The sequence below is a fragment of the Xenopus laevis genome, chromosome 6L (genome assembly GCF_017654675.1).
Source record: "Xenopus laevis strain J_2021 chromosome 6L, Xenopus_laevis_v10.1, whole genome shotgun sequence".
Classification (NCBI taxonomy): domain Eukaryota; kingdom Metazoa; phylum Chordata; class Amphibia; order Anura; family Pipidae; genus Xenopus; species Xenopus laevis.
Window position 1 is genome coordinate 130,751,772 of NC_054381.1, and position 25,510 is coordinate 130,777,281.

At 40.2% G+C, this 25,510-nt stretch overlaps 2 protein-coding genes across 3 annotated transcripts; both read left to right on the plus strand.

Annotated features, from left to right (window-relative positions):
• Nucleotides 1–607: 607 nt before the first annotated feature.
• Nucleotides 608–12,332, plus strand: LOC121394748 (double-stranded RNA-binding protein Staufen homolog 2-like). 2 transcript variants are annotated; one of them, XM_041566514.1, is made up of 3 exons: nucleotides 608–800; nucleotides 9,942–10,046; nucleotides 12,115–12,261. In XM_041566514.1, the coding sequence occupies exons 1-3, from the start codon at nucleotides 637–639 to the stop codon at nucleotides 12,134–12,136; spliced, it is 291 nt and encodes a 96-aa protein (XP_041422448.1). In that variant the 5' UTR covers nucleotides 608–636; the 3' UTR covers nucleotides 12,137–12,261. The 2 variants fall into 2 exon arrangements, with proteins under 2 accessions (XP_041422448.1, XP_041422447.1); XM_041566513.1 differs by lacking the exon at nucleotides 608–800 and adding an exon at nucleotides 8,274–8,727 and having other exon boundaries at nucleotides 12,115–12,332.
• A 28-nt stretch (nucleotides 12,333–12,360) lies between these two features.
• On the plus strand, nucleotides 12,361–19,633 carry LOC121394501 (protein kinase C delta type-like). The gene is made up of 10 exons (XM_041565664.1): nucleotides 12,361–12,366; nucleotides 13,391–13,492; nucleotides 14,007–14,171; nucleotides 14,874–14,965; nucleotides 16,039–16,101; nucleotides 16,202–16,340; nucleotides 16,930–17,121; nucleotides 18,282–18,410; nucleotides 18,722–18,855; nucleotides 19,010–19,633. The coding sequence occupies exons 1-9, from the start codon at nucleotides 12,361–12,363 to the stop codon at nucleotides 18,830–18,832; spliced, it is 999 nt and encodes a 332-aa protein (XP_041421598.1). The 3' UTR covers nucleotides 18,833–18,855; nucleotides 19,010–19,633.
• The last annotated feature ends 5,877 nt before the right edge of the window (nucleotides 19,634–25,510 follow it).

Genomic DNA, 25,510 nt, shown 5'->3' on the forward strand with positions numbered 1-25,510 from the left:
GACCCGTGACCTGCAAACCCAGAGAACTGCCAACCCGCATCTATACCTGCTCCCCAAACGTCATCCTGCAACCCGCAGGTTACCGCAGGTTTTTGCGGGTAACCTGCGGCTACCCGACCCGCTGCAGGACTCGACAGTAAATTTTCGCCAGTGTTAGCCACTTCGCCCTTTAGTAGATTTCCCCCAAGGTATGAAGATCCAAATTACGGAAAGATACATTATCCGGTGGAAACCCCAGGTTTCGAGCATTTTGAATAACTGGTCCCATACCTGTATTAGAATAGAAAACCAGTAGACTAGTAGATTTGGGTTATGAAGCTATTGCTATACAGAATGTTGGATAACAAACTCCACGACCCTTCCTATGTGACTAAGCCCCTATGACTAACTTGTGTACCATATATATTTAACTGGAACTGCTGGAACATTAGACCAGACCTTTGCTTTATTTACCACTTGCTTTAAGATTGAAGAGAGACGTTTGCAAGCCCTGAGCTAATGATATAAATCTATCAGAAAATCTTATAGATGTCATGACTGTTTTTTTTTAGAATGTTGCTAGCAGCTGGAACATGTTGTTTTGCTCATTTATTACACACACAGATTTAACCTGTTGACATACTAGAGTGCTATCTGATGTTTGATATCTATATATCCTTGACAGGTAGCATTACACCAACGGTGGAACTGAACGGGCTTGCCATGCGTAGAGGGGAGCCTGCCATCTACAGGTCTATGGATCCAAAACCACTACCCAACCACCGAGCTAACTATAATTATCGTGGGATGTACCATCAAAGGTTAGCACATTTCTGGCCTTTTCTTTATTTAGACTACATTTTATGTTTTAAAGGGGTAGTTTACCTTTCAGTTTAGTGTGTTATAGAATGTCCTGTTCGCAGCATCTTTTCACTCTTCATTTTTTTTTATTGTTTTGAACTAATTTGATGCCTTTAACATTCTTAAAGGACCAGTAACATCAAAAATTTTAAAAAAATTAAATTGTATACTACGAAAAAAAACCCCACCAACACATATTAAACTTTAAAATCGCAAAGTCTTTATTTAGAAATAACTTACCGAATCTCTGCTTGCGCTCCTCTTTAGACAGGGCGACGAACCATCGTGTGGCACTCAATTTCTTCTCCCTGGCTATCTCCTATAAGGAAGGCAGGGAGGAGAAATCGAGCGCTGCACGATGGATCACCCAATCGCCTTTTCTGAAGAGGAGCGCAAGCGGCGATTCAGTAAGTTATTAATAAATAAAGGCTTTATTATTTTAAAGTTCAATATGTGTTGGTGGTTTTTTTTTCGTAGTATACAGACAAATATTTTTTTTACAGTTTTTATGGTGTTACTGATCCTTTAAGATTTCAACTGGAGGTTACAGTAAGCCAAAAAGCTACGAGGCTACAGTGCAATTCTAATTGTAACTTTTCATTGCTTATCTATTCAGGCCCACCTCCAATCTCTTATTCAAACCACTCCCTAGCTGCTAGGCTAAATTGGGCCCTATAAACCACATAGCTGCTGAAGTTTCAAACTGAAATAATCAAATTTATAAGACCAATTGGAAATTGCCTCAGAATATCACTCTACAACACAATAAATGTTTATTTAAAGGTAAACTGCCCCTTCATTGTAACAATTCAGGTATTCCTGCAGAAGAAAAATTTATATTATGGAACATGCAGCAATGATTCTAGTGTTACCGAAGACTAAAAGCAGCTAAAGGGAGACACAGTTGAAAAATCCCTATGTGAAGCCATCATAGGGGAAAATGTATTTTTTTACTGCCCAAAAAGGTCATTCAGACCAGTCCCTGCATTAGCCTTATACTAAGAGACCATTTCAGTAACCTTTCCCACCCTAAGGTGAAACCTTCTTTCTTCTAATCAGGTAAATCATAGTTTGTTGTATGTTCCCCCTATATTTATATACAGTTGTCATATAAATCATCTCAGCTTTTATTCAACTTAGACATTCCAGCTTAATCTTTCTTCAGTGGACTTTCTCTATTTCAGTAATGTCTCTGTAGACTAAAACTGCAGTGGAGACTAAAACTGCACTGTGCATGGTGGGGACCTTACATCAATTTGAGAATTCTTACATCTCCATTAATCTATAAGAATGTTACTACAGGACAGTACATTGGCGACCCTTGCTGTTGTAACTGGCGTAACTTAAAACCATAATGGGTGTATATGGTTTGCATATCTTTCATTCTCATGTGCTTAAAGGGAGACTCAATACTATGATTGGAGGTAAACAAGTTAGGGACCGCCATATGGGGTTTACCTTGACGTGGTATGGTGGCTTTTCAACTTTATGATCATAACTTTGTAACTAAAAAACCCCTGTCTTTGTTAACACATGCATTTGCATATCTACTGAATTACTTATGAGACAGGGGCCCAGGGAATGTGCACTGACGCATTTGGCTATGTCAGTAGCACTTCCCCTATACTTATATACATTTCTACTTCGCAATGTGAGTGCTCCCACAACCCCCCTTTTGTATTTGCTTAAAAGGAGACTGTCATGGGAAAACGTTTTTTTCCGCGAAACACATCAGTTAATAGTGCTGCTCCACCAGAATTCTGCACTGAAATCCATTTCTCAAAAGAGCAAACATTTTTTTTATTTAATTTTGAAATCTGACATGGGGCTAGACATATTGTCAGTTTCCCAGCTGTCTCCAGTCACGTGACTTGTGCTCTTGCACTTCAGTCACTCTTTACTGCTGCAACGAAAGTTGGAGTGATATCACACCCCCCCAACAGCAATGAACAGAACAATGGAAATGTAACCAGATAGCAGCTCCCTACCATAAGATAACAGTGCCCTGGTAGATCTAAGAACAGCATTCAATAGTAAAATCCAGGTCCCACTGGGACACCTTCAGTTACATTGAGTAGGAGAAACAGCCTGCCTGAAAGCAGTTCCATCCTAAAGTGCTTGCTCTTTCTGAAAGCACATGACTGAGATGGCTGCCTACACACCAATATTACAACTAAAAAAATACACTTGTTGGTTCAGGAATGAAATTTTATATTGTAGAGTGAACTTTAAATTTGCATTATTCAGCATCGAATCTCATCTGCCACTTAGCCGCCCAGATTGTCGGAGGGTCTCCGTTACTATGGCTCACTGGACTGGGGGCGGCTTTGGGGAGCTTTTAACTGCTTATATTTTGCGTGCAGATTCTTTTCACTGAAACAGACACGACCCTATTTTTATAGAAACGTGTCAGTATCACTTTAATTGATCCATCGTTTCATATATATTTATGTGTAATGTTGCACTTATCTTTTCTGCTTTTATTTATTTTGCGTTCCTCGCTTTTATTTTGAAAGCAGATCATAGGCTGCAGGGTTGTGAAATAGCACATGAAAAGGTAATTCACTAGATCTTGGATAAACTTTGCTGGAATCATGCCACTAATTGAAAATTTCTAGCCTTATGTGTACCAGGAAATATGGAAGATTGTAAGCTCCACTGGGTCAGGGACTGATGTGAATGATGAAAATCCTTTGTAAGGGGCTGCATAAATGTGTATGTGCTATATAAATAATAAATTTTAATAAAAATATATTAAGTATTTTCGTAGCTTGAATTGTGGTTGGCTCGCCTAAATAGTGACTTAGCTTTTTGTATACAGAGGAACTTATTCTCTCTTGTTTTCCGTAGTTGTCTTCATGTCAGGCTACAACCTTGATGTAGCAGAAAAGTAAATGCAGTGTTTTCCATCTCTCCTTTTCTTCAATGGGAAACAAAAGAATTAGGCAAACAGGCACTGAGTTTTGGTCAGAACAGTACAAAAAAGCTGCTGTCCATATACAGATGTATCCAGAGTTCCAGATTTATTAAGCATCCTGAGTTCAATTTAAACACATACTTGTGAATGAAAGTTGCCTCAGTTGTCATACAAACTAGTGGTCTAACCAAAATGTATGTTAAACATACAGCATCTGTAGCTTTGAAAGCTGCCCCTGCTGTAAATCAGTAATGGGACGTGCAGCCGGGCTCCCTGCCCCCCCTCCCGTACGTGATGTTCGTCTGCATTTCAGTGGTGCGCGAGCAGCCGGGGGACCCTGAGGGGTTGCGGGCCCTGGCCCCTGCTCCCCCGGTAGTTCCGCCACTGCTGTAAATGTTTATAAAATTAACTCAAAGCCATCAGTCTACCAAATAAAAATGATTCAAGGGTCAAATAAATGTTGATTTGGCCAGAAAACTCATATCAACACATGTACTGTCAATTCTTCAGCCAAGCACAGTGACCAGAACCCTGAACAATCCATTGATCATTTGTACAGTTTGGCTATTGTCTTTGGGCTACGCAGCCACTGATCTATTTATTCAGCACTGGGAGCAACTACTGGATTTATGTGTATTGGTTTTTTATTAAACATTTTTTGTGGCCTTTTTTTGTGGAGTAAGGGTTGAAAAAAATGACATCTTTTCCTGATGTTCAACCTTCTATAAGTGGTAAGGTATATATAAGGCATATATTTAGTGCTAAGGAGGGTGTTTTTTAATAGTCACAATCTAGCCGGTATGCATTGAATGTGTCATTTTTGGATTTAGCAAAATACTCCACAAAAAATTGTCTGAATCCCAAATTTAATCACAATTCTAATTTGTATATTCAAGTTTGAGGAAATTTTAAAACAAATTGCACCGGTTTTAAAGGTTAAACCCCATTTGTAATAAAAGGCACTAAGTTTGCCCAGGAGCAGTAACCCATAGCAACCAATACGATGTTTGCTACCTGCTGATTGGTTGCTATGGGGTACTGCTCCTGGGCAGACTTAGTGCCTTTATTACATAATTCCCTTGCAGTCTTAAAGGACATGTAGACCCTTTATTTTCGTATATAACTTTGGCACATCTCCCCTTTCCTTCTATTCGCCAGCGCCAACACATTTTCCTAAAACAAATAGCAGCTTTCACCTGGAGGCCATTTTACCTCTGACACTTCAGTGACATTTACATCAGACATCATATGTGTGCTGTACAGTTCATGCAATCAAGAATGCAGGCTTACACAGGCTTAAAATACTTTGATAAAAAGTTCTAATTAGATTGAGCACTGTATTGGTTAAGCTGAACTCAGGAGAAAAAAATAGGAGCAGACAACTAGAGCACAGTTGCTATGGGAACAGCAATGCCATCTGTTTATTGGCTGTTAGACTGGAGGGCAGGTTTAAAAATCTGGACTAAGAAGAACTGATTTCAAGAGGCTGTTCACTGATTACATTTTTGTGTGTGTGGGGGGGGTTACATGTCCTTTAAAGTTACATGACTTTAAGGTTTCATATTGAGTTCGGCTCAGCACAGGATTTAGCTGAATACGGATTCTGCTAAAAGTTCTGAAATTTGTCAGAATCCTGGGTTTGGTGCATCCCTAAAATTGTGCCTAAATAAAATCTTAAGATTTCCATTCCCACATACTGTTGCCAGGCAAATTGAGATGTTACTGTGAATGAAAGATGTGGGTTGCATTGTCAGTCTGAGTAAACCTCTCAACTGCTCATGCACCAATTTTACCATGAGTAAATATTGACATATTAGAAGAAAAGGAGAACTCACGGGTCTTAATGAAAGAAGCAAAAATACTAGTTTATGAGGTCAGTGGGTCTACCCTGCAACTTTTCTCAAGACCAACAAGCTGGTCTTGGAGAGGAACAAAATGTTGGCCTAATAAATTGGTATTTTTGCTTTTTTTAATGAGACCCTTACATCTTCCTTTTTTCCTGATACATATATATTAATACAGTAGAGTATTTTCATATTTAAGAGGTTAGTTATCAAAGGTTGAATTTTAGTGCTATATTAGCTTTTTTAGACCTCAGATGAACATACAACTCGAATGGTTTCTAATTTAAGAAAAAACTTGAATGCAAAAAACTCGAATCAGTGAAGTCAGGGTTAATAAACCCAAAAACTCGAATGAATCAAGTTTCCTGCTGGAAAAAAACTTGAGCGAGTTTTCGAGCAAAACCCACTGAAAAAAACTCGATCATCACATCTTCGAGGGACCTCTGCCATTGACTTCTACATAACCTCGACAGGTTTTAGATGGTGTATTTTCGGATTCAAGTTATTTCCAGGGTTGAGGTATAATAAATCTCAAAAAATTTGAGTTTCGAAGTACTCAAAAAATGAATTGCAGATATCTTCTGCATTTGTATAGACACAATTTTCATAAATAAAGTAGGTTTTGGGCACTCCTTAGTTTTTTCCAGTGGTTTAAGGGTACAGGTATGGGATCCGTTATCCAGAAAGCTCAGCATTATGGAAAGGCTGTCTCCAGTTTAATCCAAATAATGCAGATTTTTTAAAACTATATTCTTTTTTTTTTAAAGATTTTAATAATAAAACAGTACCTTGTAAATGATCCTTAATGGAAGCAAAACCAGCCTATTGGGCTTATTTAAAGGAGAACAAACCCTTGCTAATAAAAACCCCTACTCTACATTGTCCCTCTTTCTATTTCTAAAATGTTGGGGAGATTGTACATGGAGTGGCTTGGAGGAATGTACTGGGGAAGAGGTACATGTTGGGGAGTGGTGTGTGACTGGGTGATTCTCAGTGCTGCGGGCCTCCATGGCTAGGGTGGTGGGCCCTCAAAGTGGCAGAGCCCATGGGTCACTGACTCCCTAGTCTGACACTGAAGGTGGAAACTATCTTGTCCTTGTGCTTCTTCATTCCTGATGCTACCATTCTAACAATGTAAAAAAAATGTTTCTAGTAATTCACTGAGGTATTTTGGGGGTTTGGGGATGAAGTGGATAAGGCCACTGTATCAACTTGATGGCACCTCATAAAGATTTTATTCCCTACCACACACATATCCCACTGTACCCCTGGCAGGCCTAGAACCTGCATCTATAAATTACTCACTAACCCTGTAAGAGTTATTATGAGAAATTGCAATTGTTTTTTATTATTTGTAGTTTTTTTGGTTATTAAGGTCTTTATTCAGTAGCGCTTCAGTTTGCAATTTCAGCAATTTGGTTGCTCTAGCAACCATGCCCTGATTTGAATAAGAGACTAGTATAGGGCCTGAATAGATAGATGAGTTATAAAAAGTATCAATAACAATAAATGTGCAGCCTTACAGAATATTTGTTTTTAGATGGGGTCAGCGATCCCATTTGAAAGCTGGAAAGAGTCAGAAGACGATGGTAAATAATTTAAAAAAAAAAACATAAAAAATTAATAATGAAATCCAATTGAAAAGTTGCTTAGAATTTTTCATTTTACATCATAGCAAAGTTAACTTGAAGGTAAACCACCCCTTTAAAAGATAAAACAATCCCTTTTAAAGGAGAGGGAAAAACCAAAAGTCAGTCACCCCCAAGTGATTGTATTTACTTACCTGACATCCCGTAAGAAAACTGCGCAGGTCCGGGAGTTCTTCCAGTGAGCATCACAGAGTGATCCTTTTCCTTCTTCTTCTTTCTTTAAACTTCCCGGGCCAGACACATGCAGTAGAACAAAATAGGTGGAAAAAAGTTTCAGCTTTTCACTGTATTGTGTATGTGCACCCGCACGATCAAACAAGACGCCAGAAGCTGATCGTTCTGTGGTGCTCGCTGGAAGTACCCTGGGCCGGTGTTTTTCAGTTTTCTGCTGATAGGAGCACTGTCTGGGGTGTGAGGTAAGTAAATACAATCACTTGGGTGCCTAACTTTTGGCACCCCCAAGTAAAGAGCACCTTTCTTTCTCCTTTAACACCTAGGGCCCATCTACAAGTCTCCTCTGCCTCTTTTAAGGTGTATCATCCCAGAGCTCATACAATGACAGTGCCCCCTCCAGAGTCCATAGTGTTCCCTGTCCCTCAAGGTGTAGGATCCAGTGCCCATATATTTACTCTATTCTCTGTCCCAATAGTATAGGAACCCAGAGTGTATATAATGACAGTATCCACTGTTCCTCAAAGCATATGATTCCATACTCCATACATTCTGTGGAGCAGCATATGAGCTTGCACTCGACAATGGCTCTGACATACAGGCCGGCCTTATGTGTTTTGTGCCACCTGTCACTTTATCACAGGAGCCCAACATCAGGCAATATGCACAAATCAGTGTAGCTGACTATATTTTTTGCATTGCTTTCCCCCAGAACTTAAGCATCTTTAAGGGTCCTTTACATATAGGCAAATCGCCATGCTTCTTGAGAATTCTTTCTAACAAGAATGGGAGTGGCGCCCACCTCAATTGTGCCTGATGCATCCAAGCATGGTGTGGAAATTGTATCACATATGAAAATGGTATTAGTCAAAAGAAAATTTGCCAAGCTTATATTTATTATTTATAATGATTTTATAGTCATATTTCATCCAATATTGGTGAATTGCAGATTTATATGTTCCATTATATGACCATTCTGTGTTGTGTTGTGTTGTGTATTCTTTTCAATTGCTGCTCAGACTCAACTGGCACATGCCACTCAAACAACAGCTCTCAGGAGCCAACTGTCATAACTGTCATTTAGCCAGTGTGGAGTGACTGCAGGGAGCTTGTGTGAGTTGGAGAGAGTTTTTGGAGATTACAGCGATAGAAGAAGACATTTGAGCAGAAAGGTGAGTTTGTATTGCGGAGGAAGAAAAAAGCAGCAGAAGAAGAAGAAAGAAGAAGAAGAAAGAACATCCTTGGAAAAGAAGAATAATGGAGAAGAAGAGGAGAATATCTGAGAGTCCAGTGGAGGAACCAGCTAGTAAGGAGAAGAAACACAAAATATATTGCTTTAAGAATATAATTATATAACCTGTGACTCATGTGTTAAATATGCAGAGACTGTGCCCCCACCTGTCATTTTGTATAAAAAACATAGGGAGTGTATGTCCTCTACTTTTTACTGTATGTAATGTTCTTGGAGGGCAAACACCATTGACTTTTCATGTTTAATATAGTTGAGGCACCACTATATGAATGGTACTATGAGTATCTGTATATCGTGTTTATTGTATAGGATATATTTAGAGTGCCAGTACCTCTACCAATGTGTATAATGCCCTATAGTGCCAGTGTCCATTGGCACCATAAATTACTTGGGCAATAATGTTGGCTTTTAATATAGTTAAGGCCACCACTATATGACTATATGTATGGTAGTATGAGTGCCTGTATATAATGTATACTGTATACTACATTTTTTGGCTATCACTATGCTCTCCTTCCAGTGCATTCATGTTGCCAGTGTCCTTTGGTTGCTAGAATATAATGTGCTTGGGGCAGCTATCCAACTGTCTTTCCCTGTGTTTGATGTAGTAGTTGAGCATGAGACACTACTAAATGAATAAATGTAGGGTACTATGAGTACCTGTATATGATGTTTACTGTATTACAACATATTTAGAGTTCTACTATGCACTTCCAGTGTGTATAGTGCCCTATGGTGCCAGTGTCTTTTGGTACCATAAATTGCTTGGGCAAAAAAGCATTGGCTTTTAATGTTTAATATAGTTTTAGAGGCATCACTATATGTAGGTTACTATGTGTGCCTGTATATGATGTTTACTGTATGCAATATAGTTTGGGTAACCAGTGTGCGCTCCTTTCAATGGGTATAATGCACTTTGGAGCCAGTATCTGTTGGCACCATAAAGTGCTTGGGTTACCTGTGGCAACTGCCTTTGACTGTATTTAATGTACCTCTGGGTCTCACTGTAGGTAACATTATTGGGGTGGCAGTAACCGTTGCTTTGTACTGTATATAATATAATTGTTGTGCCAGTAACCACAGCCTCTCCCTATATATAATGTTCCATGCTGCTCTGATTGTATAAAATGCATTTGGGTACCTGCCCAGCACCCCCCTATTGTTGCACCCTAGGCAGGTGCATCTTCTGCCACCCTAGTTCTGGCCTTGAATGAGTCCCTGACTAAATTAGAAATTAGAGAGTCATAAAGTGATTTTTATTTTTTTAGAAGGAAAAAAGATACAACTGAAGGATTTAAGGATTTGCATAGAACGTCTGAAGCAATATCCACTGAGAAGAAAAAGACAGGGAAGTCCAGAGGAGAACCCAGCTGGTAAGGAGAACAAAACTTGAAACGATATTGATGTAGGACTTAAGGGGCTGCTCAACCCAAAACAGATCCCCACAGGCTCATTATTTCAAAGCATCTTTCTAATATACATTCATTACAAATTTCAGTGGTTGTATGGTAATTTATTATAAATTTTAACCCCAGCCTTGCTTGTAATATCACTGCAGAAATGACCAATGAACACTCCACTAAAGGGGTTTGTTCACCTTTGAGTTAACCTTTAGTATGATGTAGAAAGTGATATTCTGTGACCAATTTGCAATAGGTTTTTAGTTTTTATTAGATGTGGTTTTTGAGTTATTTCGCTTTTTATTCAGCATCTTTGCAGTTTTGCAGTTTCTGCAAACTTGTTGCTAGGGTTCAAAATACCCTAGCAACAATGCATTGATTTGAATGAGACAGGAATATGAATAGGAAGGGCCTGAATTGGGTATAATGCTCTTTGGAGCCAGTATCTGTTGGCACCATAAAGTGCTTGGGATACCTGTGCCAACTGCCTTTGACTGTATTTAATGTACCACTGGTCTCACTGTAGGTAACATTATTGGGGTGGCAGTAATCGTTGCTTTGTACTGTATATAATGTAATTGTTGTGCCAGTAACCACAGCCTCTCCTATATATAATGTTCCATGCTGCCTCTGATTGTATATGCATTTGGGTTGCCTGTGTCTGCTGCCTCTCAGTTTATATAGTATATTTTGGGTGCTAATAACCTCTGGCATTTATTGTATAATGTGGGAAAGGATCCACAATTTATTAAATCGAATTAAAAATCGAATTTTTCAAACTCGGACGAATGGGATCTAACCAAAAACTCTAATCAAATTTGAATAGAAAAATTTGATTAGAATTTTAAAAACCTTGCTTCGAGTTTTTTCTCTGAAAAAAACTTGAATGTCAGGAAGGCTACAAACAACTCCAAAATAATCCCTGGACCTCTCCCATTGACTTAACTCAAATTGAATTGGAATTACCCCCTAATTGAATTTGACTGTTTTGGCCATTAAAAAAAATCAGGAGATTTGAATTTTGAATTCGACCCATTGATAAATCTGCCCCTTAAACAACAAATGCTCTTTGCACTAATTTTTGCCAAGCTAAGCCCTAGGCAACCCGGCTAGTCACCCCACTCCCCCGCTGCACAAGGGATTGGAGAGTGACAGAGGCAAGGGAGGGGAGAGTGACAGAGGAGAGGGAGAGTGACAGAGGAGAGGGGAGAGTGACAGAGGGGAAGGGAAAGTGACAGAGAGGGAGGCAAGAGTAATAGTGGTCAGTGAACATGCAACTAGGGGTAGACAGAAAACAACTTTAACATGTACCTGCCCAGCACCCCCTCTATTGTGCACCCTAGGCAGGTTGCTTCTTCTGCCACCCCTAGTTCTGGCCTTGAATTAGTCCCTGGCTAATTTGAAAATTACAATGTGATTTTTATTCTTTTAGCAGGAAAAAAGATAAAGCTGAAGGATTTAAGGATTTGCATAGAACGACTAAAAGCAATATCCACTGAGAAGCAAACGACTGAAAGGTCCGGAGGAGAACCCAGCTGGTAAGGGGAACAAAACTTGAAAGATATTCCAAGCATCTTTGCAATATACATTCATTACAAATTTCAGTGGTTGTATGGTAATTTGGTCAATATCGGACATACCAGTAAGATCACTGCATCAATGCATAGATTACCTCACCCAAACAGAATACCGCAAACTTCTCTTCTTTTCCCAATGCTGCTTGTCTCTCTTTGCCTTCCCTGTCTAGCTGAAACTTCTAAAGATGTCCATGTATTCCACAGTAGAACAGACGGCCATCTTTAATTTATTTCCTTCTTCCACTGATGATCAGGGAGCTGTAAACTAGAGCACTGGCAGTTCAAATTAATTAAATGACTTTATTGGTTGCTATCGGTAACTGTACCAGTAGAATTTAGCACTTATGTTGCACATAAAACAGCCACATCATGTGCATGACATGGCCAAAAGTGATAAATGAGTCCCTGATTAAATTAGTGGTTAAAGAGCCACAAAGTAACATTTTTTTTTTTTTTTTTTTTAGCAGAGGAAAAGATTACATGTAAAGAAATAGAGACGAATAAACAAATTGACAGAGATGTGGATCGAAAGCAATATCCACAGCGAAGGAAAAGACCAAGAAGTCCAGAGCAGAGCCCAGCTGGTAAGGACAAAAAAATTTGAAAGATATTGATGTTGGACTTGAAGAGGTGTTCAACCCAAAAAAACTGTTCCTCACACGCCCAGTCATTCAAAGCAACTTTCCAATATACATTCATTATTAATTTCAATGGCTGTATGGTAATTTATGGTACATTTTAACCCCAGCCTTGCTTGTAATATTACTGCAGAAATGGCCAATGAGCACTCCACTAGTTAACGAGTTAACCTTTAGTATGATGCAGAAAGTGATATTTTGAGACAATTTGCAATTGTTCTTTAACTTTTATTATTGGTGGTTTTTGAGTTATGTAACTTTTTATTCAGCAGCTCTGCAGTTTGCAATTTCTGCAAACTGGTTGCTGGGGTTCAATATAACCTAGCAACCATGCATTGATTAGAATGAGACGGGAATATGAATAGGAGGGGCCTGAATTGAAAGACGAGTAATCAGAAGTAGCAGTAACAATAAATGTGTAGCTATACAGAGCATTTTTAAATGGGGTCAGTGACCCCCCATTTGAAAGCTGGAAAGGGTCAGAAGAAGAAGGAAAGTAATTACAAAACAATAAAAAATAAATACTGAAGACCAAATGAAATGTTGCTTAGAATTGATCATTATATAACATACTAAAAGTTAACTATGGTCAACCACCCCTTTAACTCTAGACATGCCATTAAGATCACTGCATCAATGGATAGATAGCTCACAGTGGGGCTCATTTATCAACACTGGCAAATTTGCCCATGGGCAGTTACCTATGGCAACCAATCAGTGATTCGCTTTTTTAAGGCAGCTGCTAGCAGAACAATGAATGCAGCAATTTGATTGGTTGCTGTTGGTTACGGCCCATGGGCAAATTTGCCCAGTGTTGATAAATGACCCCTAGTGACTGTAATTTACAATCAAATGGTCTATAAATAATGTTTTGTTGCCCTGGGGGCCTACTGTAAAATTATTGGTTTTTCTAACTTGACCCCATGCTGTTCCTGGTGGCTGATTTTGGAATATACCACCATAATAGGGACCCTTGACTTGTATTAATCACGGGATATGAAGACTGCACCTTAAATATAAGGACATTATAATTATTTAACATAACATTTGATGTTTCTTTATTGGATGAATTAGTTACATTGTCTTTTTTACAAATCCCTAGGAGGAAAAGAGAAGGTTTAGAGAGGACGCCAAAACATCGGAGTACCTCGATATTGAAAATTACAGCCTTATTAAAGAACTAGGAGAAGGCAACTTCGGCAAGGTGAGTGATGAGCTTCTATGGGAAAATCTATTGTAATGATCTGGTATGAAACCAAAAGGAGACAGAAATCACAAGAGAATTAATCATGTAAATTTAACATGTAAACTCTTCTCTGATCAGTGGAAGTACATGCTCTTTATTTGCTTTAGAGAATATTTTCCCTTATCTAAAGGACACTCCAATCTTCATTCCTATTGAAGAAGGATGGTCAGTCCCAGGCAGAGCACACACATATGACGTTTACCTTTTTAAAGGGTAAATAAATTATTATTAAAAAAGCACAAACAAATTAAAAAAAAAACCTTCTCTATCATGCTAATTTATCACATCCTGTCTCCCTTGACTGTTACATTATTGCCAGTACAAAATTGTGGGGCTATTAGGATAAAATGGAAATACTGAATATTTTATGGCTCATCCTTTGTTGAATTACCAATATGAGTGGAGCTACAGTCACTCATTTACATATAGGAAACCCAGTAATATTTATTTCCTTTGCGCTCTTCTTTCCCAGGTGGTGTTGGCATCGTTTAAAATCAAGAACCAACTAACTGCAATCAAGATCATTGAGAAGCAGCGGGAGGAAGATTTTGAATATGTCAGACGAGAGGCATCGGTTCTCCAGATTGCTAGCAGATGCCCATTTCTATGCCGGGCAATGGCAACATTCCAAACTAAGGTACAGGGTAGTGAACTCTGCTAGGGGCTGTCTGCTTTCTGCACATATTATGCTGATAATAAAAGTATTTCATATGGCATATTTGTATTTACACAGAGCCTTGCCACCTTGTTAGTGAATGTGATGCTACTACAGGATAGGTATATATATATATATATATAGCAGCCTATCCTGAGGTCTCTACTATATGTATATAAAACCACATATATCTGTACCCTTCTCTGTAGTTTCATTCAGCTACTAAAGTATAGCAGGACCCTATCCCAGTATCAGTGGCCCGGGGTATATGGAGCCCAGTGGGGGTCAGCTTCCTCGGTAGTATGTGTGGCAGGGGCTCCCGTGTGATCCGTATGTGTGGTGGAGGTCACTGGTGACCCGTGAGTATGTTTGGTGGGGGTCACTGGTGACCCGTGAGTATGTGTGGCTGTATTTATGTGCAGAGGAGGCCCGGAACAAAAAATTCCAGGGAGCCCCCAACTTTAAACCCCTACCCATTATTATAATCTAGAATACTGAGTTGTGGAACCAATACTGCTATTAATATTAGTGTATTGTGTTCTGTCTAACCTGGAGTTATCTTAGTTTGTTGTAATTATTATGCTGTTTTGCATATTTTTGTATTAAATGATTAAAATGATCATCTTCCTATTTTGTCCTATCCATTTCTATGCTTCACCTTCTCCTTTCTGTTTTTATAACCAGTCACTAATCCTGCTAGCCCTGGAGTACGTCAATGGCGGAACACTGGAGAACATCATCGAGGACCGAGGACGTCTGAGTAACAAGCAAGTGCTGTAAGTAGCAAGCTCCTTGAGACAGAAGTACCTAAAATACAATGGATATCTACCAGTCACGTAACACTATAAGTAACATGCTAGCAGGGCCGCAATCAGGGGACGGCACAGGGGGGAAAGTTGTCCTGGGCCCGCAGGGTTTTGTGTCTAATGGGGGCAGGCCATGCTTCATTTACTTGATTAGCTGAGCCCCCCTGCTTTCAGCGTACTGCATGCTTCAGAAAATAGGACAGCAGCGCCGTGCATGCAAGATTTTCTCCTATTCAGATTTTCTGTACCCTCATTGGTTCTTTAAGGATTAAATCCTGTTAAAGCTGCATTGGGATTGGATAGGCTGAAGGGAAGTTCCTACTTCCCCTATCTAATCCCTGTACAGCTTTACCTGGACTTATCCTTAAAGAACCAATGAGGGTACAGCAAATCTGAATAGGAGAAAATCCCCTTAGACAGAAAACCCTGGCAAGTAATTTTTTTAAAATTGGGGGGCCTGGCTACCAAGTTTTTATTTAACTTAAACGAGGCCACCAATGGCTTTTTATAACTTGGTGGGGGGGCCCAGGCTATCAGTTTTTTTTTTTTACTTGCAGGGGGGGCCCTGATCACTAATGGCTTTTTATAACTTGTGGGTGGGGGTCCAGTCATCAATTTTTCTTTTTACTTGCATGGCGGCCCCTGATCACTAATGGCTTTTTATAACGTGTGAGGGGGTCCAGTCATCAATTTTTCTTTTTACTTGCATGGCGGCCCCTGATCACTAATGGCTTTTTATAACGTGTGGGGGGGGGGGGCTGCTGGCCACCAATGGCTTTTTATAGCTATGGGGGGTTCAATGTTTTAGCTCTGATATCTGTGTGGTCTTTTTACTGTGGGGTGAAAGAGATATGGGGTGGGGCTTGAGGGTGGGCGGGGACCAGGGGGCCCAGAAAATGTTGCCTTACAGGGCCCCATGATTTCTGAAGGCGACCCTGCATGCTACTGGAGACTGGAGTACAACACAGAAACACTGCTCAAGCATATATTAAATGGTATGAGATGGGACTACAAAGTGATTTGTGTTTTCTTTTTTCTAAAAGGTTTTATGCCTCAGAATTAGTGGTGGGTATTCAGTTCCTGCACGAGAACGGGATCGTTCATCGGTAAGAAAAATCTAAATTCTCTCCAAGTCCTTCACTATTTATACATAGTTGCGTTTCTGGACATCATTCTAATATAAACTGTGCCATGTGTGTCTTACAGTGACCTCAAACCAGAGAACATATTGGTGGATGAACAGGGCCATGTGAAGATCGGTGATTTTGGCCTTGTCTGCACCGGTATGTATGGAGCAAACACACAGTGTGGCTATTATGGAACACCAGGATACACGGCACCACAGGTGAGAATCTCAGTTCCTGTACATTTACACAATATTTCTTATTATTTTAAGTGACACTGATGTGTTACTTTATCACTTGAAAAGTACAAGGATAGTCAGCACAGCCTCCTGGCTTTTTCTTACTCGTGGTACAAGTTTTCCCAGTGGCCACTATCCACAGGTATAGACTTTCAGGTTACAAGATGAAACAGCACCACTCATTCATAAAATAAAAATGCCTTTATTGGAACTCTTTAGGGCATTACAGCAACATTTCGGGTCACACCACAAGCTTGATTAAGGGTTAGGTATGACCCAAAACGTTGCTGAAATGCCCTAAAGGGTTCCAATAAAGGTATTTTTATTTTATGAAGGAGTGGTGCTGTTTCATCTTGTAACCTGTAACTCTATCACTTGGCCCACTAACACTCTGAGCTTATTGGACTGCCAAAGACAACTAATCCTTCAGCCCATCCTGGGTCATTACATTTATATATCTACTTTATTGGCCTTTATTCAAGCATTAGTTTGCCCATTCTGCAATCCCATGTGGTAATCAGGGTTCTCAGTATGAGAACTTTTGGTAACTAATCTGTTATTTGTTGCCAAGGTTTTATTAGAGGAGCCATACGACGCCGGAGCTGACTGGTGGTCTTTCGGAGTCATCTTGTACGAAATGGCCACCAATAGGTTACCATTCTCACCGAAGGGAAACTTGAGACAACAGGTAGAAAGCGTCATCAACAGAGAGCCTGAATATCCAGACTCCCTTTCTACCAAACTGCGTGACCTCATAAAACAGGTTAGTAAAATCAGAATGAACATTTAGTAAATGCTACTATTTTTTTAACAATTATTTTTTTTATTGAGTTTTCATTTTTTATAGAAATAAATTAACAGAAAAGAAAGTAAACGCTACTATTAAAGGGGTGGTTCACCTTAAGTTAACCTTTAGTATGATATAGAATGGCTAATTCGAAGTAATTTTTCAAGTGGCCTTCATGATTTATTTTTTTATAGTTTTTGAACTATTTGCCTTTTTCTTCTGACTCTTTGCAGCTTTCAAATGTCTAACCCCATCTAAAAAACAAATGTTCTGTAAGGCTACAAATGTATTGTTATTGCTACTTTGTATTATTCATTTTCTATTCAAGCCTTCCTATTCATATTCCAGTTTCTTGTTCAAATCATTGCATAGTTGCTAAGATAATTTGGACCCTAGCAACCAGATGGCTGAAATTTCAAACTAGAGAGTTGCTGAATAAAAATAACTCAAAAACCACAAATAAAAAATGAAAACCAATTGCGAATTTTCTCAGAATATCAATCTCTACATCATACTAAAAGTTAACTCAAAGGTGAACAGCCCCTTTAATATAAAGTTATAAAAATGCTTTTTGTTTTTGATATAGCAGAATGTTTTTTTATGTATTTAGTTTATTTGTTATGGAGGAACGTTGGCATAGGAAGCACCAATCTCTGGCCTGTTGTAGGAATAATAAAATTGTTTCCATTAGTCAGATGACCCTCACTGGTTTAGCTTCTAAGTAGGAGATAAGATGCTTCTCTATCAAGTGTGGAAGGAAAAAAGTGTATTTACAGCCTGGGGTGAAAAGTCTCTAGAAGAAGGTCACTCTATGATGGGCATTCATGAGTGAGGGGATGTGAGAGCAAAATTCAGTTGTAAGTGATGACATCGGGCAAGAACGAGAGGTTTAGCCTTAAGCTCTATTATAAGGAGAGCTAGTGGTATTAAATCTCTACTGGTTTTTACCAGATTTTATCTGCCAGGCCCTTATGTGCAGAGCTCTTCTGGTACTTGATGATATTCTGGATACCAACCAAGGTCACAAGGCATAACCTAGGAACAATTATAGAATTTTATATGTTGTTTACTGTATGGAAGGTAGAAAAATATATGCAATATATTATTATTAAATAAATGTTCATTATTTGCTTTAGCTCTTGAAGAAGAAGGCCAACCAACGCCTTGGGGTGAATGGCAACATCCGGGATCACCCATTTTTCTCAACCGTCGATTGGTCAAATGTGGAGAAAAGAACATTAAAGCCTCCTATAAAACCAAGTCATGTAAGTGCATAACTGTGATGTGATCACATTCACCCAGAAGGGAGTCAGAACCTCTCCCCACTTACAGCCACTACCAGAGCAGTACTGGATCTATTCTTACATTGGCTCCAGTGTTCTTTTATGTTTTGCACCAGATTTGCTTTACTAATCCTATTTGAAGTAGTTTTACATTGTATGTGTTTAGACAAAACACACAGCTTTTTTGGGGGTTCAGGAATCAGTCTGTTAAATGGCAATTTAAAATATTAAATACCACCATGGCTGAAAGGAATAATTACTGTATGACCATGTACTTTTATTATTGCTCATAGGAATCAGCCACGGGGTTCAACAGGAAATACATCTCATTCCCGAAAGAGGACCCCAGCGAGACCCGTATGCTCAAGGGGTTCGATTACGTGGACCCGAGCTGGCTGGAGTAATGAGTAGCTGTGCCGTCGGCAAGGTAAAGTTTAAAACGGAGATGATATTTCTAGGGACCAATAGGTTGGAGTAGACTATGGTTCTGAAATCTCTATTTCTTAATAACCTAATGTGTCAGACTAGACCACCAAAGAATATGGTTTTGTACCCACTGACAGAAAATGTATCTTTTTCAGAGTCATCCCATCCAAGTACCGTGCAACATTCCACCAGAACACCACTAGCACCTCCACTGCTTCATCCTGCATATCTGGTAATGTATGACATTCTGACAACAGCAAAGGTGAGCAAATAATGTTAATTACCATCTGACTGTCCTGCTCTACCTTACAATTACAACACCAGAAAAGGTACTTCTCCCAAAATGCACCATCTTGCAGGTTAGTAGCACTGTGACCAACATCACCGCAGAAAGCGCTTACAGCTGCATTTAATATCCCCAAGTGCTTTCTATGCCATTACCAACTTATGCAGCTATTTTTTTTTCATGTTCACAGCTTTGCACTTTTTAAGTTAAAAGTTTAGAAAAAAAAAACAAAAAAAAACAAAAAAAAAAAATCCCCCCACCTTTCCTATGTTATACTACCCCATCTTCCCATGTTAACCCTTTCCTTAAGGTTTAATAAAGCACAGCCTGTGACCTCCAGGCTTTATCATTATCTGTGATGTCATCAGAGGGGGGATAGGGGTGGGCATAGCTAGTGGCCTGTCACAAGCCACCAGCGGTACCCCTCTAATGATATCACAGAATACATGCTCAACTATCCTTTCATTTCTATCCCTTGCCAAGCACAGCCTGTTCCCCCAGGCCTTATAGAGCACAGCCTTTCCCCCAGGCCTTATAGAGCACAGCCTGTTCCCCCCAGGCCTTATAGAGCACAGCCTGTTCCCCCCAGGCCTTATAGAGCACAGGCTGTTCCCCCAGGCCTTTTAAAGCACAACCTGTTCCCCCAGTCCTTATAGAGCACAGCCTGTTCCCCCAGGCCTTATAGAGCACAGCCTGTTCCCCCAGGCCTTATAGAGCACAGCCTGTTCCCCCAGGCCTTATAAAGCACAGCCTGTTCCACTCAGGCCTTTTAAGCACAGCCTGTTCCCCCAGGCCTTATAAGCACCCAGCCCTGTTAACCCCCGGCCTTATAGAGCACAGCCTGTTCCCCCCAGGGCCTTTTAAAAGCACAGCCTGTTCCCCCAGGCCTTATAGAGCACAGCCTGTTCCCCCCAGGCCTTATAGAGCACAGCCTGTTCCCCCCAGGCCTTTTAAAGCACAGCCTGTTCCCCCAGGCCTTATAGAGCACAGCCTGTTCCCCCAGGCCTTATAAGAGCACAGCCTGTTCCACCCAGGCCTTTTAAAGCACAGCCTGTTCCCCCAGGTTTTATTAAAGCACAGCCTGTTCACCCAGGCCTTTAAAGCACACCTGTAACCCAGGCTATAAGCCAGCCTGTTCCCCCAGGTTCCTTATAAAGCACAGCCTGTTCCCCCAGGCCTTATAAAGCACAGCTGTTCCCCAGGCCTTATAGAGCACAGCCTGTTCCCTCAGGCCTTATAGAGCACAGCCTGTTCCCTCAGGCCTTATAGAGCACAGCCTGTTCCCCAGGCCTTATAGAGACACACCTGTTCCCCCAGGCCTTATAAATCATAGCCTGTTCCCCCCAGGTTTTATAAAGCACTGCCTGTCCCCCCCCAGGCCTTATACAGTGCAGCTGGTTCCTCCAGGCCTTAAGAAGTTAAAAAAAAAAACCTTCCCTTAAGGTTTAATAAAGCATAGCCTGTGCCCTCCAGGCTTTATCATTATCTGTGATGTCATCAGAGGGGGGGATAGGGGTGGGCATAGCTAGTGGCCTGTCACAAGCCACCAGCGGTACCCCTCTAATGACATCACAGACTACATGCTCAACTATACTTTCATTTCTATCCCTTGTCAAGCACAGCCTGTTCCCCAGGCCTTATAAAGCACAGCCTTGTTCCCCCAGGCCTTATAGAGCACAGCCTGTTCCCCCAGGCCTTATAAAGCACAGCCTGTTCCCCCAAGCTTTATTATCGTTTATGATGTCACCAGAGGGGGGATAGGGGTGGGCATTGCTAGTGGCCTGTGACTGGCTAAATTTCATTCTCTAGTCAGTCACAAGCCACCAATGGTACCCCTCTAATGACATCACAAACTGCACCTGCCCCAGCCTTACCATCAATTTTCGCTCTGACACCAGGCTTTCCATTATGCCATCAGAGACAATTCTCATCATTAGGATTAATTTCAGTAATAGGCATGACAGTAAGTGAGAAAAAGGGGTGTACATTAGTGTGCACAACTTTTTACATTTTATGATAACTGCATTTGCACAGGTACTTGGCTAGATACATTTCCTATAAGAATTTATCTGGCCTACTGCATGTTTGCTTTAAATGTATATGTCCCTTTAAAGATGCATAAATAATGTCATGGAAGTGGAGGAATCTGTCCTGCCTCAATCCTTCTGAGCCTTGAAATCTCAGGTAAGTAACGGCAGTTAATTGGCTCCTACTAGACAGATTTGTTTTTCAGCTAACCATGAATAGGAAAGGATTAGGTTACCGAAAAAATTCTGGAAGACCCCAAACAAGATGGAGCACAGAGCGAATGACCAGCGCAAAAAATGGAGTCCTCTGTCAAAGACCAAAGACGGTCCTATAACTATGTGGGTTCTTCCTACATTATCTGAAATTAATGACTTTCCATTTGTGTATTGTAAGACTCTGTAATATATTCCTTTAATAAAGATTTCTCTGATATCAGTTTCGGTTCAGTAGCATTCATTACAAACCCTGACCATAAGAAAGAATCTTTCTATAGTTTTCAGAGTTAAAGCATGGTAGCACTGCTGCCTTTTGCAAAAATTGGATCCCGAGATATGTCTCTACTTTCCTTTCTCCATTTACACGAGCCTTCGTTAAAGGGAATATCCAATCAAAAGCAGACTTTTGCATAATGAAAGGATATGTCATTCCAAGCAACTGCTGAAATGCTTTCCATTATATATTAACTAAGCATTTTAAATAGTTTCCAAGTTATTTGTAAATTTAAATTTCCACACAGCCATCTTCCTGGTCTTCAGTAAGCTGACTGGGAGATTGGAGCAATTTGCTGGTTTGCAACAACTGCGCATGCCCCGAAATGGACGGAAATTACCGATCTCCCAGTCAGCTTACCGAGGACCAGAAAGATGGCTGCGTGGAACTCCGCTGCCTGAATCTGTGCTGAGGGGTAAGTATAAAGTATGGAGCATTTCCCGGGGGGGGGTAGTTAGACTGGGAAGGAGGGAGGGGGTCTACGTGGGGTGGGGGTACAGGTTTTTTTATCACAGGGTTGAATTTTCCTTAAAGCATTCTCTCCTTTTCCGGTGACTTTCCATAATTTTTGGGCAAAAATCAGCTGGCCACTAAATGTCTAGTTAAATGTTTTACCAATTTTTATTGAATTTGTATATGTATTAGGGTCTCTTATGGGGCCCTAAACCTCCTGGGCCCCCTCTGTAGTTACGCCCCTGGTGACGGGCAAATCTGTCCCATTTTGCTTCATTGAAAAATTTAGGAAACAGTGAAAATTTGAAAATGGTGTATTTTCATACATATTCATTTATTTTTGACTTCTTTTTCACTGCACATATTGTGCTATTTATGGGCTACTTTTGAAGTGCCTCTTGGCTAGTTTTGGGCTGGTTTTGTAGCTGACTTTGACTGGTTTTGAAAATTAGACCTGGCGACCCTGATTGTATCGTATCTATACAATGGACTTGCATTTGATTGTTTCACTCCAACGTGAGGTTGTTGTGGGGACGCTGTTAGGTGTAGTGACAACACAATGGAAGAGCAGTTACTTTGTGGGCGTTTCAGTAAATATAATCAAAGGGGAACTGGTCAATGTAAATCACTTATACTGACAGGGTGTATTTACTTAAAATGCAGCTAGTTAGTTACTACTGGGGGTTATGGACATTTCTTCAAGAATAAAAAGAAGGGCTGTAATTATTTTTTGAAATTGGCAAAAAGGGGGATTTCTTTGTGCTTTGGTGTTTACAAATCAGTCAGATTTAGGACCATTTGGAGGTACAACCTTTGTTAGGGCTCTCTCAGAGCATAGCAAGGCTGTGTTTATGGTAAAGTGCTGCTGTGATTCAAGAATATCTAGTGATTGAAATAAGTGTTTACATAAATCTCATCCTTATTCTTAGGTGAAGAGTTGTAAAGGTATAGGGAGGCCTAGCTTTGCCAACACATACCTTCTGCCATAAATAGTAAGTATATGTTTGTGACCTGTTATTCAGAATGCTCAGGACCTGGGGCTTTCTGGATAAGGGGTCTTTCCATAATTTGGATCCCCATACTTTGTCTATAATAAAATTATTTAAACATTAAATAAGACCAATAGAATTGTGTTGCCTCCGATAAGGATTAATTATATCTTAGTTGGGGACAAGACACAAGGAACTGCAGGTTTTAACATTTTGAATTATTTGATTACATTGAGTCTGTGGGAAATAATCTTCCTGTAATTTAAAGCTTTCTGGGTAACAGGATTCCAGATAATGGAGGTTTACTCATGGAAAACCATCTTTTTGTAACCACCCCAAACAAACACTCTACTCTTTAAGATGGGCTTTTGGGTGTATCTCACCCTCAGTGAAACTCAGTCTGTGTCCCACCATTCCAGGCCAACTTAGGGTAGGACAGCCCCACAGTTTGAGAACCACTGCTCTACACTGAAGGCATTTTCACAATTGAATACACCAGTCAGAGCATGCAGAATATATAAACATAACTGAGCAGGGGCTTAACTACAGAGGGAGCAGACCCTGCGGTTGCAGGTGGCCCAGCGAGACCCTAATTAATGAGCAATTTTGTTGAGCAAAGTTTTGGAGCCCTGCAAGGCCCTAATTAATGAGCAACTTGTGGGGCCCTGAATAGATCAAAATTTAGAGGCCCTAAACTGAGTTTGCTGTGGGACCAGGAACACTTGGGGGCACATTTACTAAGCTCGAGTGAAGGATTCGAATGAAAAAAACGTTGAATTTCGAAGTATTTTATTTTTTTGGGTACTTTAACAATCCAATAGGCTACTATGACCTTCGACTTCGATTAGAACGATTCGAACAAAAAATCGTTCGACCATTCGATAGTCGAAGTACTGTCTCTTTAAAAATTACTTTGACTACATACTTTGGCAGTTTAAACCTACCGAGGTACAATGTTAGCCTATGGGGACCTTCCCCAGCACTTTTCTAACCTTTTTTGATCGAAGAAAAATCCTTCGATCGATCGCTTAAAATCGTTCGATTTGAAGGATTTTATCGTTCGATCTAACGATTTTTACTTTGATCGCTTGATCGAAGGATTTGCGCTAAATCCTTCGAATTCGATATTCGAATTCCAAGGATTTAAATTCGAGGGTCGAATTCGAGGGTTTATTAACCCTCGATATTTGACCCTTGATAAATGTGCCCCTTAGTGATGCCAGTGTAACTGAGTACTAGTTTTGACCCATTGATTTCTCTTGAAAATGTATTTTTTGTTCATAGATCAGAAGGAACATTTGTTAAAAGGGTTATCAGTCTTAACATAATCATACTTTCACATTCTCTCTCTCTAGTTCTCCAGACTGATTACAGGTGTTAAAGATCTCTTGGGTGAGGATCTTGCCTATGAGGGCTACAAAGTAATTTTGTTAATATAGAGAGATTACTGTGCATTTTGACTTGGCAGCCTGTATTACATTGTAAGCAGACATGAGAAGGTGGCCATTGTGCTGATAAAAAGGACCAGCAACAACTTTGCTGTTAAGCTGGCCATAGATGTTGAGATTTTTAAAAGATCAGATCCTGATCGTGAGACCACGATCTTCTCAGAATGATCGTACGATCGTTCGAATCTACCATCAACTAAAAAGACCAATTTACCAGGAAAACAAAGGGGAGCTGCCTGCTTGGCTCTGCAAACATAGAGAGATTGCACTGGGACCGACAAAGATTTTTTGACCTGGCCGATCAATTTCCCGACAGATGTCGGACGAAAAATCGTAAGATGTACGATCGTTCGAATACCACTAACCGCACGATAATTTCGAAGGATCGGTCGGGCTTCCCTAAAATCGGTCGTTCGGCAAGAAGAATCGTCGCGTCTATGGGGACCTTTACACTGAACTGGTAATAAAAATTGTGTTTGCTGTAGAAACACACAGCATGAAGGAACTTATCTGCCCATGAACCTCGCTCCTCTCATTTTTGGACCTTCTCCGTGTGATCAGTGCACCAGTTAGCTCCATGTCCTTTTCTCTTCTGCAATTCTGTTACCGTTAAAGATATAGGGGCAAATTTATCAAAGAGTGAAGTTCCGCCACTAGAGTGAAATTCCGCAGCTCTCAATTCATTTCTATGGGATTTTGAAAGGCGTATTTATCAATGGGTGAAGTGAAAGTTCACCCTTTGATAAATACGCCTATAAAAATCCCATAGAAATAAATGGAGAGTGGCGGAATTTCACTCTAGTGGCGGAACTTCACTATTAACTTCACTCTTTGATAAATATACCCCATAGACTTTGTGCGCTCCGCTCACACTGCTACAGAGTAGATGGTTTACGATCCACAACGGAGTTCCGAATTTCCTTGTCCAACACGTTTCACGGGCATTGGCCCACTTTCTCCATA

Coding starts and splice junctions, on each gene's coding strand:
- LOC121394501 (XM_041565664.1), top strand. Junction 13,493..14,006: donor GAGAAGGCAACTTCGGCAAG/GTGAGTGATGAG, acceptor CTTCTTTCCCAG/GTGGTGTTGGCATCGTTTAA. Junction 16,102..16,201: donor GAGAACGGGATCGTTCATCG/GTAAGAAAAATC, acceptor TGTGTCTTACAG/TGACCTCAAACCAGAGAACA.
- LOC121394748 (XM_041566513.1), top strand. CDS start 8,679: ATGGAGAAGAAGAGGAGAATATCTGAGAGTCCAGTGGAGGAACCAGCT. Junction 8,728..9,941: donor TCCAGTGGAGGAACCAGCTA/GTAAGGAGAAGA, acceptor TTATTTTTTTAG/AAGGAAAAAAGATACAACTG. Junction 10,047..12,114: donor TCCAGAGGAGAACCCAGCTG/GTAAGGAGAACA, acceptor TTTTTTTTTTAG/CAGAGGAAAAGATTACATGT.